This window comes from Schistocerca cancellata, chromosome 5 (assembly GCF_023864275.1).
Source record: "Schistocerca cancellata isolate TAMUIC-IGC-003103 chromosome 5, iqSchCanc2.1, whole genome shotgun sequence".
NCBI classification, from domain to species: Eukaryota; Metazoa; Arthropoda; class Insecta; order Orthoptera; family Acrididae; genus Schistocerca; species Schistocerca cancellata.
Window position 1 is genome coordinate 365,325,880 of NC_064630.1, and position 13,114 is coordinate 365,338,993.

The 13,114-nt window shown below is 45.3% G+C and overlaps 1 protein-coding gene across 1 annotated transcript in view; it reads left to right on the forward strand.

Moving 5' to 3' along the window:
• The window catches only part of LOC126188539 (facilitated trehalose transporter Tret1-2 homolog), a 44,669-nt gene extending 35,129 nt beyond the window's left edge, over window positions 1-9,540 (forward strand). The window contains exons 3-5 of the mRNA XM_049930139.1: window positions 1,380-1,781; window positions 5,301-5,627; window positions 9,220-9,540. Of these exons, the coding sequence (XP_049786096.1) occupies window positions 1,380-1,781; window positions 5,301-5,627; window positions 9,220-9,540 (1,050 nt within the window). The remainder of the gene's footprint in view (window positions 1-1,379; window positions 1,782-5,300; window positions 5,628-9,219) is intronic.
• Window positions 9,541-13,114: the final 3,574 nt, after the last annotated feature.

The following is a 13,114-nucleotide window of genomic DNA, read 5'->3' on the forward strand; positions in this document are numbered from 1 at the left end:
ATGAGTACACTAAACAGATTCAGAAGGATGTAGGTTGTAGTAGGTACTGGGAGCTGAAGAAGCTTGCACAGGATAGAGTAGCATGGAGAGCTGCATCAAACCAGTCTCAGGACTGAAGACAACAACAACAATGATACATTTAAAGTAGTAGATGATTTTTCCTATTTGGGGACAACAACATGCATGACATTTAAATGTCTCACATCAATGCTACTAACTGCATTCGCAATAAATTCTGCAGGAAGTAATCACTTAATGCCCCTAAATGCACCTACAAAAAAATCACTGTACAACTTACAGTTTAGGAGATGAGACGACGTGGAACTGAGATGCGTGAAAAACTGCCGCATCATGCATCACATTTAAGTTCGTTAATTCTTTTCTACTAAATCTTTTCGCAGTACATTTTTCAGACAGTATCCACATATACCGCTGAATGTACCTACACAAATGCAGCATTGCGCGCTGCACAGTTGGAGCAAAATACTGTCCTAAACACTGGAATTCACGAAACAAACGCCACATCACGCATGAAGTTTAAAATACATTTATTAATTACTACTAAGACATTCCCTCAGTCGACTCAGCTAAATGAAATCCCTGACACGTGGCAGCAATTTTGACAGTCTTCAACTGCGAAGCTCAAATGGCTGCAGGCGATAACGATAGCCGTGCATACAGCTGAGAAGAAGCGTTGCCCTACCGACATTTACAAAATCGTGTTGTAGGCTAGTGTCCTTATACATTCATATATTATACATATTTTTTGTATGACTGTTACATGATTTCAAAAGTATAATACGAATACATAGACATGTGACTTTTTTTTTTTTTTTTGCATTTTTGCAAAATGAATATCCAAGCAATGCTGGGTTTCCAGACTGAGATTTTCACTCTGCAGCGGAGTGTGCGCTGATATGACACTTCCTGGCAGATTAGAACTGTGTGCCGGACCGAGACTCGAACTCGGGACCTTTGCTTTTCGCGGGCAAGTGCTCTACCAACTGAGCTACCCAAGCACGACTCACGGCCCCTCCTCACAGCTTTACTTCTGCCAGTACCTCGTCTCCTACCTTCCAAACTTTACAGAAGCTCTCCTGCGAACCCAGGAGGGCTTCTGTAAAGCTTGGAAGGTAGGAGACGAGGTACTGGCAGAAGTAAAGCCCGGAAGTGGGCGAGGGGTGGGGGGGGGGAAGAGTCGTGCTTGTACAGCTCAGTTGGTAGAGCACTTGTGCGCGAAAGGAAATGGTCCCGAGTTCGAGTCTCGGTCCGGCACACAGTTTTAATATGCCAGGAAGTTTCAATGCTGGGTTTGTGAGCCAAAATTGCTATTAAGACTCATGAATGAAAATTAAATTGGAAACCTATTTTACCTACAGGTGATTCCGTTGTACTTAGTGGAGATAGCGGAGGACCGCGTCAGAGGAATGCTGATCACGCTCTTCACACTGATGGGCGGAACAGGCTCGTTCCTGATGATGATCGTAGGCTCCTACCTGCCTTACTTCGCGGTGACCGAGTTCATCATGCCGTGGCCCGTCGTATTCGTGGCGATATTCTGGTGGATGCCGGAGAGCCCTTACTTTCTGGTTGCCAAGCACCGAACAGAGGCGGCGAAGACGGCGGTGATGAGGCTGCGCGGGAAGAAGTCGGAGAAGGACGTGAGCGCCGAGCTGGACACCATCCAGAAGGCCGTCGACGATCGTAGCAAGAACGAGATCAGCGTCGCAGACGCCTTCCGAGCCCTGCGGAGAGACCCCGGGGCGCGCCGTGCTGTGGCGGTGAGTCTGGAGCTACTCATCTCTCTGCACGGGGGGACCTTCTGTTTTGGGTTTCAATGTGATACAGCCATCTCATTCTGTGGAAACGGAACGTAAAGAGCTATCTGTCGGATACGTTCAGTTTCAAAATAAGTACTGCACGCTCATGAACGTTACTAAAATGGTTCAAATGGCTCTGAGCACTGCGGGACTTTACATCGGAAGTCATCAGTCCCCTAGACTTAGAACTACCTAAACCTAACTAACCTAAAGACATCACACACATCCATACCCGAGGCAGGATTCGAACCCGCGACCGTAGCAGCAGCGCGGTTCCGGACTGAAGCGCCTAGAACCGCTCGGCCACAGAGGCCGACTGAAGGTTGTAAATTTTAACAGTTTTTGCTACAAATAATAGTGCTTCATCTCCGTATCAAAATCTATAGGTTTTATACCTGAGGCACTGAGGCTGACAAGGAGAACACGGCAAGTGCCATAACCCGATTTCCCACAGACTTCGCTCAATGGAAGTGGGGTCAAAATAATTGAACTCATGTCTCGGCTTATGGGTACAAACTCGTCGTTTCTGAGAAAACGACGTTCAAAGTTTTCTAGTTAGCTGTGTACCTATTACTGGATAAATAGTTCCGTAGAAATGGTGGCGCAATGACTGGTGGCTCGGCTTCACAATTTTCGGTCCCACCATAGAATCTGATTATTACTTTTTTGTTATTTGTTTATCCATCCATGTCCGTAGAATATTACTACAGGAGTGCTTTCCAGAGTATATTGAAATAACGTTGTCCTTATTCGTCTACTACTGTTTTCCGTGAAATTCCTGTAGTGTATCGTGATTCATAATCAATGACGAGCTCCAGTGATCTGTTATGAGTGGTTTTCTGCGCAATTATTGCCAACGTATGATATCTTCGGTAATATAACAACGTCTTTTTTCCCGAGTGTGATTTATACGAAGAAATGTCACTGTGCCAAACCTATCTTCGGGCTATGCTCATGCTGTTTCGATTTTCTATGTTCCGTATGTTTCTATGATCGGTATCATCCAAGGGCGTGCAACAAATCTTAATGAAGAATAAACATAAGAATAAAATATAAGAACTGACACAATACTTGATATAAGAATGAAATACCAGAATATGATAATTAAAGCCGGCCGAGGTGGCCGAGCGGTTCTAGGCGCTACAGTCTGGAACCGCGCGACCGCTACGGTCGCAGGTTCGAATCCTGCTTCGGGCATGGACGTGTGTGATGTCCTTAGGTTAGTTAGGTTTAAGTAGTTCTAAGTTCTATGGGACTGATGACCTTAGAAGTTAAGTCCCATAGTGCTCAGAGCCATATGATAATTTAAAAAGACTCTAACCCTTGAAAATATCATACACACATACATTATACAGCAATTGTGTGACACTTACTGTGAAACCTAATCATAAATTTACAATTGATGTAACGCCCTTGTATCGCCTTATTTCATAAGAAACATTCTTGTAGTAGCTTTTTACACATGGGTAGATAAATGAAAAAAAAATAAGTTAAATAAATAAAAACAAGGATCGGTTTACGAAGACGGGGCGCAAAAGTGACAGGATGTGACGCTAGCCAGTGTGCCATCATTATCATGCGCAACAAGACATCTACATTACCTTGACAATCTTGACTGTCGTTTTCTCAGAAACGGTCTGCAGACAAACCGACTCACGTGTTCGCTTGTTTCGACTCCTCTTCCACTGCGCAAAGATTACGAGGAATCGGATTATACCGTGTTCTCCGTCTGACGGTCACAGTCTCTCCGTTTTGCAACATTTGTATCGTACAGTTCCAGTAGTCACAAACGTGACATTAATAATCATCCAACATGAGTGAACTGTTACGAGCGCCGGACAGAGCGGCGACCGCGTCAGAATATTGGGCGCCAGCGGCTGCATTGTCCTACGTGGGCGCACACGCGTGGGGCATCGTGCGAAGCGCAATGGGGTGAAACAAACGCGATCAGTTAGTTAAATATTTTTACTTGAAGTGGACGGGGTTTGCGGTCTGCGCTTCAAGTTTGAAATTTTCTTCAGGTTTCAGGCCCACATACAATATCGTAGAAATTATCGTCTACAGGGTCACACTGTTCTTCTTCGACGAGATATTAAATTATGTCTAAGAAAGTTTATCGTTCAATCTAAAAAAGGAATAGTTAATCCCTTTTCTCGACATAAAAAAACGTTTTGAATATTAATGAAACAGAAAAATACGCCCACCTTTGTTTGGTATCATTTTTAAACAACATTGTTTCGAAGCTTTTAACTGTTTATGAAATATGATGTGCGTTAAGATCACACGATTCGCGTTGCATACAGCCAAAGTGGACCCTCCTGTACGTTTAAACCAATATTTGGAAAACACAAAGTGTACTGCTCTGCTCTCAGCCTTACATACAATTTCGATACATCTCACTCACACCAACGTATGGTTTAAACTGCACCGTACCTGATTTATCCCTACACAGGCACAGAAATTTCTTACTATGATGTACTTAAATTTCGATACAGCTCACTAGCTATGACAAATAACGAGAATAAATTCAGCCCTTCATTGCGCGCGAGTCAGATGCGAAAGAATTAAGTTTTTTCGACGAATAGTTTTCATACAGTCGGATAGCAGCTGGCACATCCTCTCAATCACTTCATCGACAATTCGTGCCAGTTTGAATGTGTGGTACAGGAACTAGTTTTTACCACCGCTGTACAGAAACAGATGCACAGAACAGACTTCTGCAGCCGGAATTCTGACACCTCTATACACAACATCAACACTGGATTATGGATATGTGTCGGAGTGTAGTATGGTCCAATGAATCTTGGTCTCAGCTGTGTTGAGATAATCAGCGCATGAGAGTGCAACGTACGTTCCACGAACCTATGGATCATGCATGTCATCAAGATTGTACCCAGGCTGCCAGTGAGAGTCTTCAGCTGGGCTGCACGCATATGGTCGCAAGGACCAATGTCAGACTCACGTCATGTGAACAGTCTAGCAGATCATTTGCATTCCTTTGTGGCTTTACGATACCCTGATGGAGATGCTATGTTTGAGTATGACAATGCAGGGTGTCACTAATTTTATGTTGCCTGCACATGGCTTGACGAACATTCCAGCGAATTCACGGCCGTGGCTTAAACTCCCCTGGTTGTCACCTTAACTCAGCCCAGCGTTTATGGGATACTGTTGATACTCACGCATGTTCAATGAATCTAACACCAAATACACCAGAACACTTTTGGGTGATACTGGATAAATTTCTATATAACGATTCCAACATCTCGTAGATTCCGTGCCTGACGTTTTATAGCAGTTTTAAGAGCTCACACAGTAGTGACTCGCTATTAGCATCACATCCAGTGTTTCCTAATGACTTTTGGCCAGTCAGTGTAGTGCAGTGCAAAAGATTCTATTGGTCAAAAAACTAGAGCCATACAACTGTTCTTGGCCTTTGTGATTGCAAGGTGAAGCTAGAGTGAACGTTTGCGTCGGCAGGTGACGTTGACGTTCACGGTACTGCTGGCGCTGAACGGCAGTGCGGCCATTAGCGCGTACTCGACGCAGATCTTCCTGACGAGCGGCAGCACGCTGGACGCGAGCGTCTCGGCCATCGTGCTGCTGAGCGTGCAGCTGTTTTTCTCGATCGTGGCGACGCTGCTGGTGGACCGCGCCGGCCGCCGGCCCATGCTGGTCTTCTCGTTCGCGGGCTGCACCATCGCCATGGCTGTGATCGGCGTCTACTTTTACCTGACCGAGTACGGCTCCCAGGAGGTGGTCAACAGCCTCTTCTGGCTGCCACTCACGACGCTGCTCTTGTACTACGTAAGCAAGTCTCTACAGTCTGTTCTACACTTCACCACACGTAGTAACATCTGACTGACGGAAAACATTGCACACCAAAAAATAAATAATTCAGAGTAATGAAATTTCTGGAACACGTTAGTCTAGCTACCATGTTTAAGGTTAATGTAAGCGCGAGATAAGTCATTGCAAATGTGAAATACTGGTACATTACAAACTGTAAATGTCGTGTGACTAGGGCATTCCGTCGGGTAGACAGTTCGCCGGGTGCTCGTCTTTCGATTTGACGCCATTTCGGCGACTTGCGCGTCGATGGGGATGAAATGATGATGATTAGGACAACACAACACCCAGTACCTGAGCGGAGAAAATCTTAGACCCAGCGAGGAATCGAACCCAGGCCCTTAGGATTGACGTTCTGTCGCATAGACCACTCAGCTCCCGGGGGCGGACACTGGTACGTTAATAACGAGTGTAAACATCCGGAATTTTGAATGCAAACGTGCATGCATTGTGCTGTACAGGTGACGGAGGTCAGTTTGCGGGATGGAGTTCCATATCTGTTGCAGTTGGTCAGTCAACACAGGGATGGTTAATACCATTTGGGAATGACACTGGAGTTGTCATCCTATGATATCCCCCACGTCTGGTGAACAAGCAGGCCAAGGCAACATGTGGACTCTCTGTAGATCATGTTGGGTTAAAAAGCGGTATGTGGACGAGCGTTATCCTGTCGGAAAACAGGTCTTGGAATGCTGTTCATGAATGGCAGGACATCAGGAAGAATCACCAGACTGACGTACAAATTTGCAGTCAAGGTGCGTAGGATAACCACAATAGTGCTCCTGTTGTAATACGAAATCGCAGTCCCGGACCACCACTCCAGGTGTAGATCCAGTGTGACTAGCACGTTGACAGGTCGGTGGCAGACCGTCAGCTAGCCTCCTTGTGACCAACACACGGCTATCACTGGCCCCGTGGCAGAACCGGGAACCAGATTTCATCAGAAAACACAACAGATGTCCCCTCTATCCTCTACCTCTCGTTTGACGCCACTGAAGTAGAAAATGGCGGTGGTTAGAGATCAATGGAATGCACGCTACAGGGTTTCTAGCTCGGAGCTGTCCTTGAAGCAATTGGTTTGTAACAGTTTGTTGTGTCACTGTAGTGCAAACTGTCACTCAAATTGCTGCTGCAGATGCACTACGGTGCGGCAGAGCCATACGCGGAACACGACTGTCTTCCATCTTGGTAGTGCAACGTGGCCGTCCGGAGCCCGGTCTTCTTGAGACAATACATTCTCGTGACCACCGCTGCCAGCAATCGTGTACAGTGACTAAATTCGTGTCAAATCTTTATGCAGTATCGCAGAAGGAAAATCTAGCTTCTCGTAGCCCTACTACACGACTTCGTTCAAACTCACTGAGGTGTTGATAATGACATCTTTGTCGCCTTGACTGACATCAACTCACCATGGCCAGTCTCATAGGTAACTAACGCTCACGGCCGTCACTGTGTGTATTTAAAGCAAACCTGATTTTCGTCCTCATAGTGGCGCTACTAGCGATACTGTTATGCTACTGGCGCAAAATTTGATCAAACATCAACTTTGAGAAGTATAAATAACCCAACGAACTTTCGGTTATATCGCACAACTTCTTCTTGGTGTCGCGATTATTTTTTCGGGCAGTGTGTATATACACAGGCAATCTTACAATTATAATGGAGGATACTTCTGATACCATAATCTGTTCCTCCCTTCCCTTTGCCATTCGCGAACGTTGTGTGGGAAGAACAGTTATCGATAAACATTGGTGTGAGTACTGCTCCCTTTTATTTTGTGTGCCGGCCGGTGTGGCCGTGCGGTTAAAGGCGCTTCAGTCTGGAACCGCGTGACCGCTACGGTCGCAGGTTCGAATCCTGCCTCGGGCATGGATGTGTGTGATGTCCCTAGGTTAGTTAGGTTTAATTAGTTCTAAGTTCTAGGCGACTGATGACCTCAGAAGTTGAGTCGCATAGTGCTCAGAGCCATTTGAACCATTTTTTTATTTTGTGGTCGTAGTCATATCGCGAAACGTATATGGGAGAAACTAATATGTTTTCCAATTCTCCTTGAGTGTACGCCTCTGGACAATCCAGGTACAAATTAAATTATACACTGCAGTTGTACAATATCGTGAACATACTTATTTTGTCGCGTTTTACATAAATGAACAATTGCATATTCAACACTTATTGGTAAATTCAATTTGTTCTCAAGAAAGATTCGTTGTGTTAGTGGTATCAGGGATCCGATTTAGACAACTGTCGTAGCATTGAACCAACCTCACTACACCCTTGACGTAGAAGGCATCCTCCTGTACTTTCCCCCAATTCTCTACGCTGGTCTACAGCTCGTAGGCTGTACCAAAACTTTTGTCTTCATAGCCAGCAGGTCATGTCAGCAGTGATGAAACTCAGGGGGAGCCCATTACGGGTTGTATTGTGGCTGATCAAACCCACTTCGTATCGAAAACGCTGCAGGAGCATCTTTATTACCACTGCAGACTGCGGTCGAGAACTGTCAGAATGAAGAAAACGCATGACAGTTACGTTATGTGGGCTGCATGACATCAGACGAAATTTCTCAGCAGGCCTTCATACTTGGTGCGAGACTCTATTTTCTAGGCATCATTACGTGCTCACTGTGCGCTCAAAACTGAAAAGAGTGACGTGACGCGATCGACAGGCTTCCCAACACATCTGTGCAAAGATTCATCGGATTTTCATAGTTCTTTCGATTTCGCGCCCGATCGCAGTTTACATTCCAATGATCCCTCGAAATATTCGTGTCTTTCCGTCGTGTAAGTGGTAAATGCGGAAACATGAACTGAGACGACGTTATTTCCAAGTGTGTCGAAACAGGACCAGTAAGTTGTTACTCTTTTCGAAGACAAACACCGGTGGACATAGATCAGAGAATGAAGAATCTGTATGGACCAGCATGTTCGTCAAAAAGCAGCATTTTGGAATGGTGCGTCAAATTCCGTTCAGTTCGTGATTCGACACAAGACGCCCGTCGATCGATGGAGCCAGGCTCAACTGGGAGACTCAAGTGGGAGACATTCGAGACCCCACTCTTTAGTCCTGATCCCTGCCCGTGCGATTATCATGCCTTCGGTTCCTTAAGAAAGACCCTGAAGGGTCGATGTTCCAGTCGGACGAGAGTCTGCAACAGAGAATTACTGACTGCTTCACGCAGGACACGGTTTAACAAAACAGGTACCTGCAACCTGGTCCGTCAGTCGGATGATTTCCTCAGTGCTCATGCCGATCTTTTTCCTCCATGCCCATGACGATTTTTCCTGACTGGCATTTCCAGTTTGGACTGTACAGCCTTCAAACAGAAACTTTTTGATAGGCACCTACAGATGATCTGTAAAGTCCTATATGATAGTAAACTCTGGTCAGCACAGAAAAGTGGCATAATGATCTATGTTACTAAGTGGGATATCGGTATCAGTAAGCGTAAGACACCACGGGACATCTTTCATCGTTTGCTACTATTTTTGGGCAGCAGCAGTTAAGTAAAGTGGCACAACTGGAACTGACGTTTCTCCTATCTTTGTTACAGATATCCTTTAACGTCGGAGCGAATGCACTGCTGTGGGTGTTGACCAACGAGCTGGTGCCCTCGTCGGTGCGCGGACTGTGCAACTCCACATTCAGCGTCCTAAACTCCGTGCTGACGTTCAGCATCACCAAGCTGTTCCAGGTGGTCGGCGACTCGCTCGGATCGTTCGTGCCGTTTTGGTTTTTCTCGGTCTTCTGCCTGCTGGGACTCATCTTCACCTGGTTCTTCATCCCTGAGACCAAGGGCCGTTCTCTGGAAGACATAAAGGAGGAGATGGATACTAAAGCGGCTGGCACCAAAGAGTCTGCAGAAAAGGCTTAAGTGAGCAATATTAACATCGGAACTGTAGAGGAAGCAAATGTTCCGCGGTTCGGGTCTACCGGTAGCGAGAAGACAATTGGTTGACAAGCGGTAGACTCTTCCAGAAGACCGAATTTTCGACGGTCAGCATGAGAGCGATATGTTTTCTGAAACTCGAAGTAGAGATCATCAACAATGTTATGAATCTAAAGTGTAGTACGTTGTGGACATAGACTATCACAATGTTGCGCTCACTGGTTTCAGACACATAATTTATTCATTTTATCTCCACGAACGGCAGTTCTGACCGTGTGTTTCATTAATGGAAACTGTATGTATATGTGTGCTGCTGCCATAATGGAGTAGCTATCAAGAATCTCAAGCGAATAAGAATTTTGTTTTTATTCTCGAACTGAGTCTACTAAAGCAAGACATATCAGTTTTTACATAGGCGGACGCATATGAGTTTTGTATCCCACTGTGTTGTTCAACATTCTTGCTGCAGTACTTTCGCTTCATTTTTTTGTCTAATGATAAATGGTCTGTATCTCTATGTAGCAACTGAATTGCTCAAGAATAAAAAATAAAAATAATTAGAAAACAAAATGTTTCATTGTTCCACTACTGCCTTAACACCATGAACTGCCAATGAGCAGAACAATAAAAATCAAACGATCATATTGAGCCGGCCTCTGTGGCCGAGCATTTCTAGGTGCTTAAGTCCGGAACCGCGCTGCTGCTACGATCGCAGATTCTAATCCTGCCTCGGGCCTGGCTATATGATGTCCTTCGGTTAGTTAGGTTTAAGTAGTTCTAAGTGTAGGGGACTGATGACCTCAAATGTTAAGTCTCTTAGTGCTTAAAGTCATGTTGACAACAGCAACGACAAGTTTCACACAGCCAACCCTAATTTGTCATTGGGATCTTTCTTAGCTGTCCTGGTTTTCAGGTTGCATGAAACTGAGTAAATTTCACGAGGTTTAAACGTCCTTCACTGCAATCGTCAAGAGAAAGTCTGCAGACAGCTGCGATCGGCAAAGAGCCGCCCTTCTGTGTCAGAGGAGGTGGCAGACCGACACACACTGTGATGTCACCTGACATTGCTATCTAACTCGCCCTGCCATCACTGGTGAGATCCGGATTTTGGTGGTACACCGAAAATAGTGTGGCACCATCCTTGAAAGGAAAATGTTGACGCTGGAAAAGGTCCAGCCCTTTCCAGTCTGCAAGAAGGGTCACTATAGTCCGGTTAAAACAACTTTATAGTCGACACTTCACGCGTTGAGCTGATTTCTTCCAACCAGAGCGTTCTACGTCGTCCCCATACCGTTCGCCGTTGCCGAACTCCTACACAATCGATCAGTTCACTTCCAGTTTCTTGTCTGGCTTTCTTTCTTGATGTGTTTGGATCCTGAATCATACGTCCGGAACTTTCATTTTGTATTTCGTCTCACATGATAATCTCACCAAAAACAACAGACACGAAACGATGGTAACGAAATATGCATGTTCCACACGCAGCATTAACCAAATTCTACTGGATAATTCCTCTCAACACGCGATTCAGCGTCACCTATACACTGATAAGCCAAAACATTTTGCCCACCGCGACGTTGCATGCATCTTGGTAGCCTTGCGGGCACGTGACGTAATAAAAAGTATGGAAGCGTAGCAGATACAGACGGGGTGTCTCCCTAGCGAAGATATGGGCTCAAATAAGCGACTTTGGCAAAGGAAAGATCGTTATTACATCTGTTATGTAAAGCAGGATAGATGGTGATCTGCGGCATTACTGCCGAAAGAGCACAATTCTGATGCATGCATGAGTGTTACGAAGTGCACTGTTCATCGTACGTTGTTGAACATGGAGCTCCGCAGCAGACCGTCACTACGTATTCACATGTTGACCTAACAATATCGCCAGTTACGTTTGCAGTGTTCACGGAACCTTCGAAATTCGACAGTCGATCAATGGAAACGTGTCGGCTCTTCGGGTGAATCACATTTTTGCAGCATTAGGTCGATGGTCGTCTCCACAACCGCAGTTATCGAGGCGAACGGCGGCTCGGAACCTGCACCGCGCCACGTATGAATGCTGGTGGGAGCAGCATTGTGCTATGGGAGACATTTTACTACGCTTGTATGTAACCTATGATATTAATCGAAGACAAGCTGACAGCAGCGAACCATATGCATCCATTTATAGTTGATATCTTCCCCGACGGCGATGTCGTCTTTCAGCAGTAAAATTGTTCGTGTCTCCGAGCCAATACTGTGCTACAGTGGTTTGAGGAGCATTATACTGAACTCACGTTGATGTCTCGACCACCAAATTCGCCTGATGTAAATCTTATGGAACCCATCTGGATCGGTATAGGGCGCCATCACCGCGATCACGATTCAGCGGCCCGCTATTTACGTGAATTACATGACCTGTGCGTAGACATCTAATGCCACATACCTCCACAAACGTACCAACAAAATGTCGGAACCCTGATTCGCAGGATCAGTGATGTATTTCGTTCCAAAGACGGACAAAAAACATATTAAGCAGGCATGTTTTGGCTCACCATTGTACAGTTTTCATCGTTGCGACTGGGAACGAGAGTTATAAATATTACAACCTAATACAGCATAGAGCCATATCGCAGTTGTTAGCGAACCAGGTTGAGGCGTTGAAGGTCGTGGATTCGAATCTCGCCTAATATAACGATGTTTTTATTTCTAAATCTAATCAGAAGAGTCTGAATATTACTTCGATTCAGTTAATTCGTTTACATGTAATTTAATTTCTAATCTGTTGTCACGTCATTTTCATCATCATAGTCACTTTATTTGGTCTCATTTTTCTTCCTACCATTCTTTTTCCCTGTGGAAACGCCTGTGTCGCCAATAATCTGTAACCTTGTGTCAACGAGGACTGTTCATTCGTTGGTAACGCGACAGCTGGTGTAGCCAGTTTGAGAATAGTTTTAGGCAACCAGTGATAGCGAGACACGACAATTTGCTTTTGGCGCAGAATTTTTTCTGTCTCGAATTTTCTCGTAGAAGTTAGCTTCAATCGCCGTGAAGGAAACAATCGTGATTTTAGTTCTGCCCGCAAAATGTTGACAGCCGTTTTCTCGGAGACATTGCACTTCAGAAGTTTGTGGTTAGCTGAGGACATGAGTTGAAATCCACGGTGTCGTCTGTCGCAGTTGAGTCATTGGTCACTTAAAAAAAATAAGCTGTTGACAGAGCATCTCGCATTTCCATGCCTCGTGTGGGCCGCTTCCAACACTGCTCAGCGTTACACATTAACAGCATTTTTTATGTGACCCCTCCGTGTATGGGTCGTGTTTCTGTGTCACCTGTAACCGAACGGTACACAGCAGCCGGTGTGGCAACACTGTAGCGGCAAGTGACAGGCGTCAGCTATCAAGTAATTTTAATCGGACTATAGACTGACACGCAGAACTGTCTCTAGTAGACTAACTGAACGTGAATTGTGTTGCTTGAAAACTCCTATTTAGGACACAGCATGGTCTACATCTGTATTTACATGACTACACAATTCACACCTAAGAGCCCGTCAAAGACGTCATCAAACCGCTTT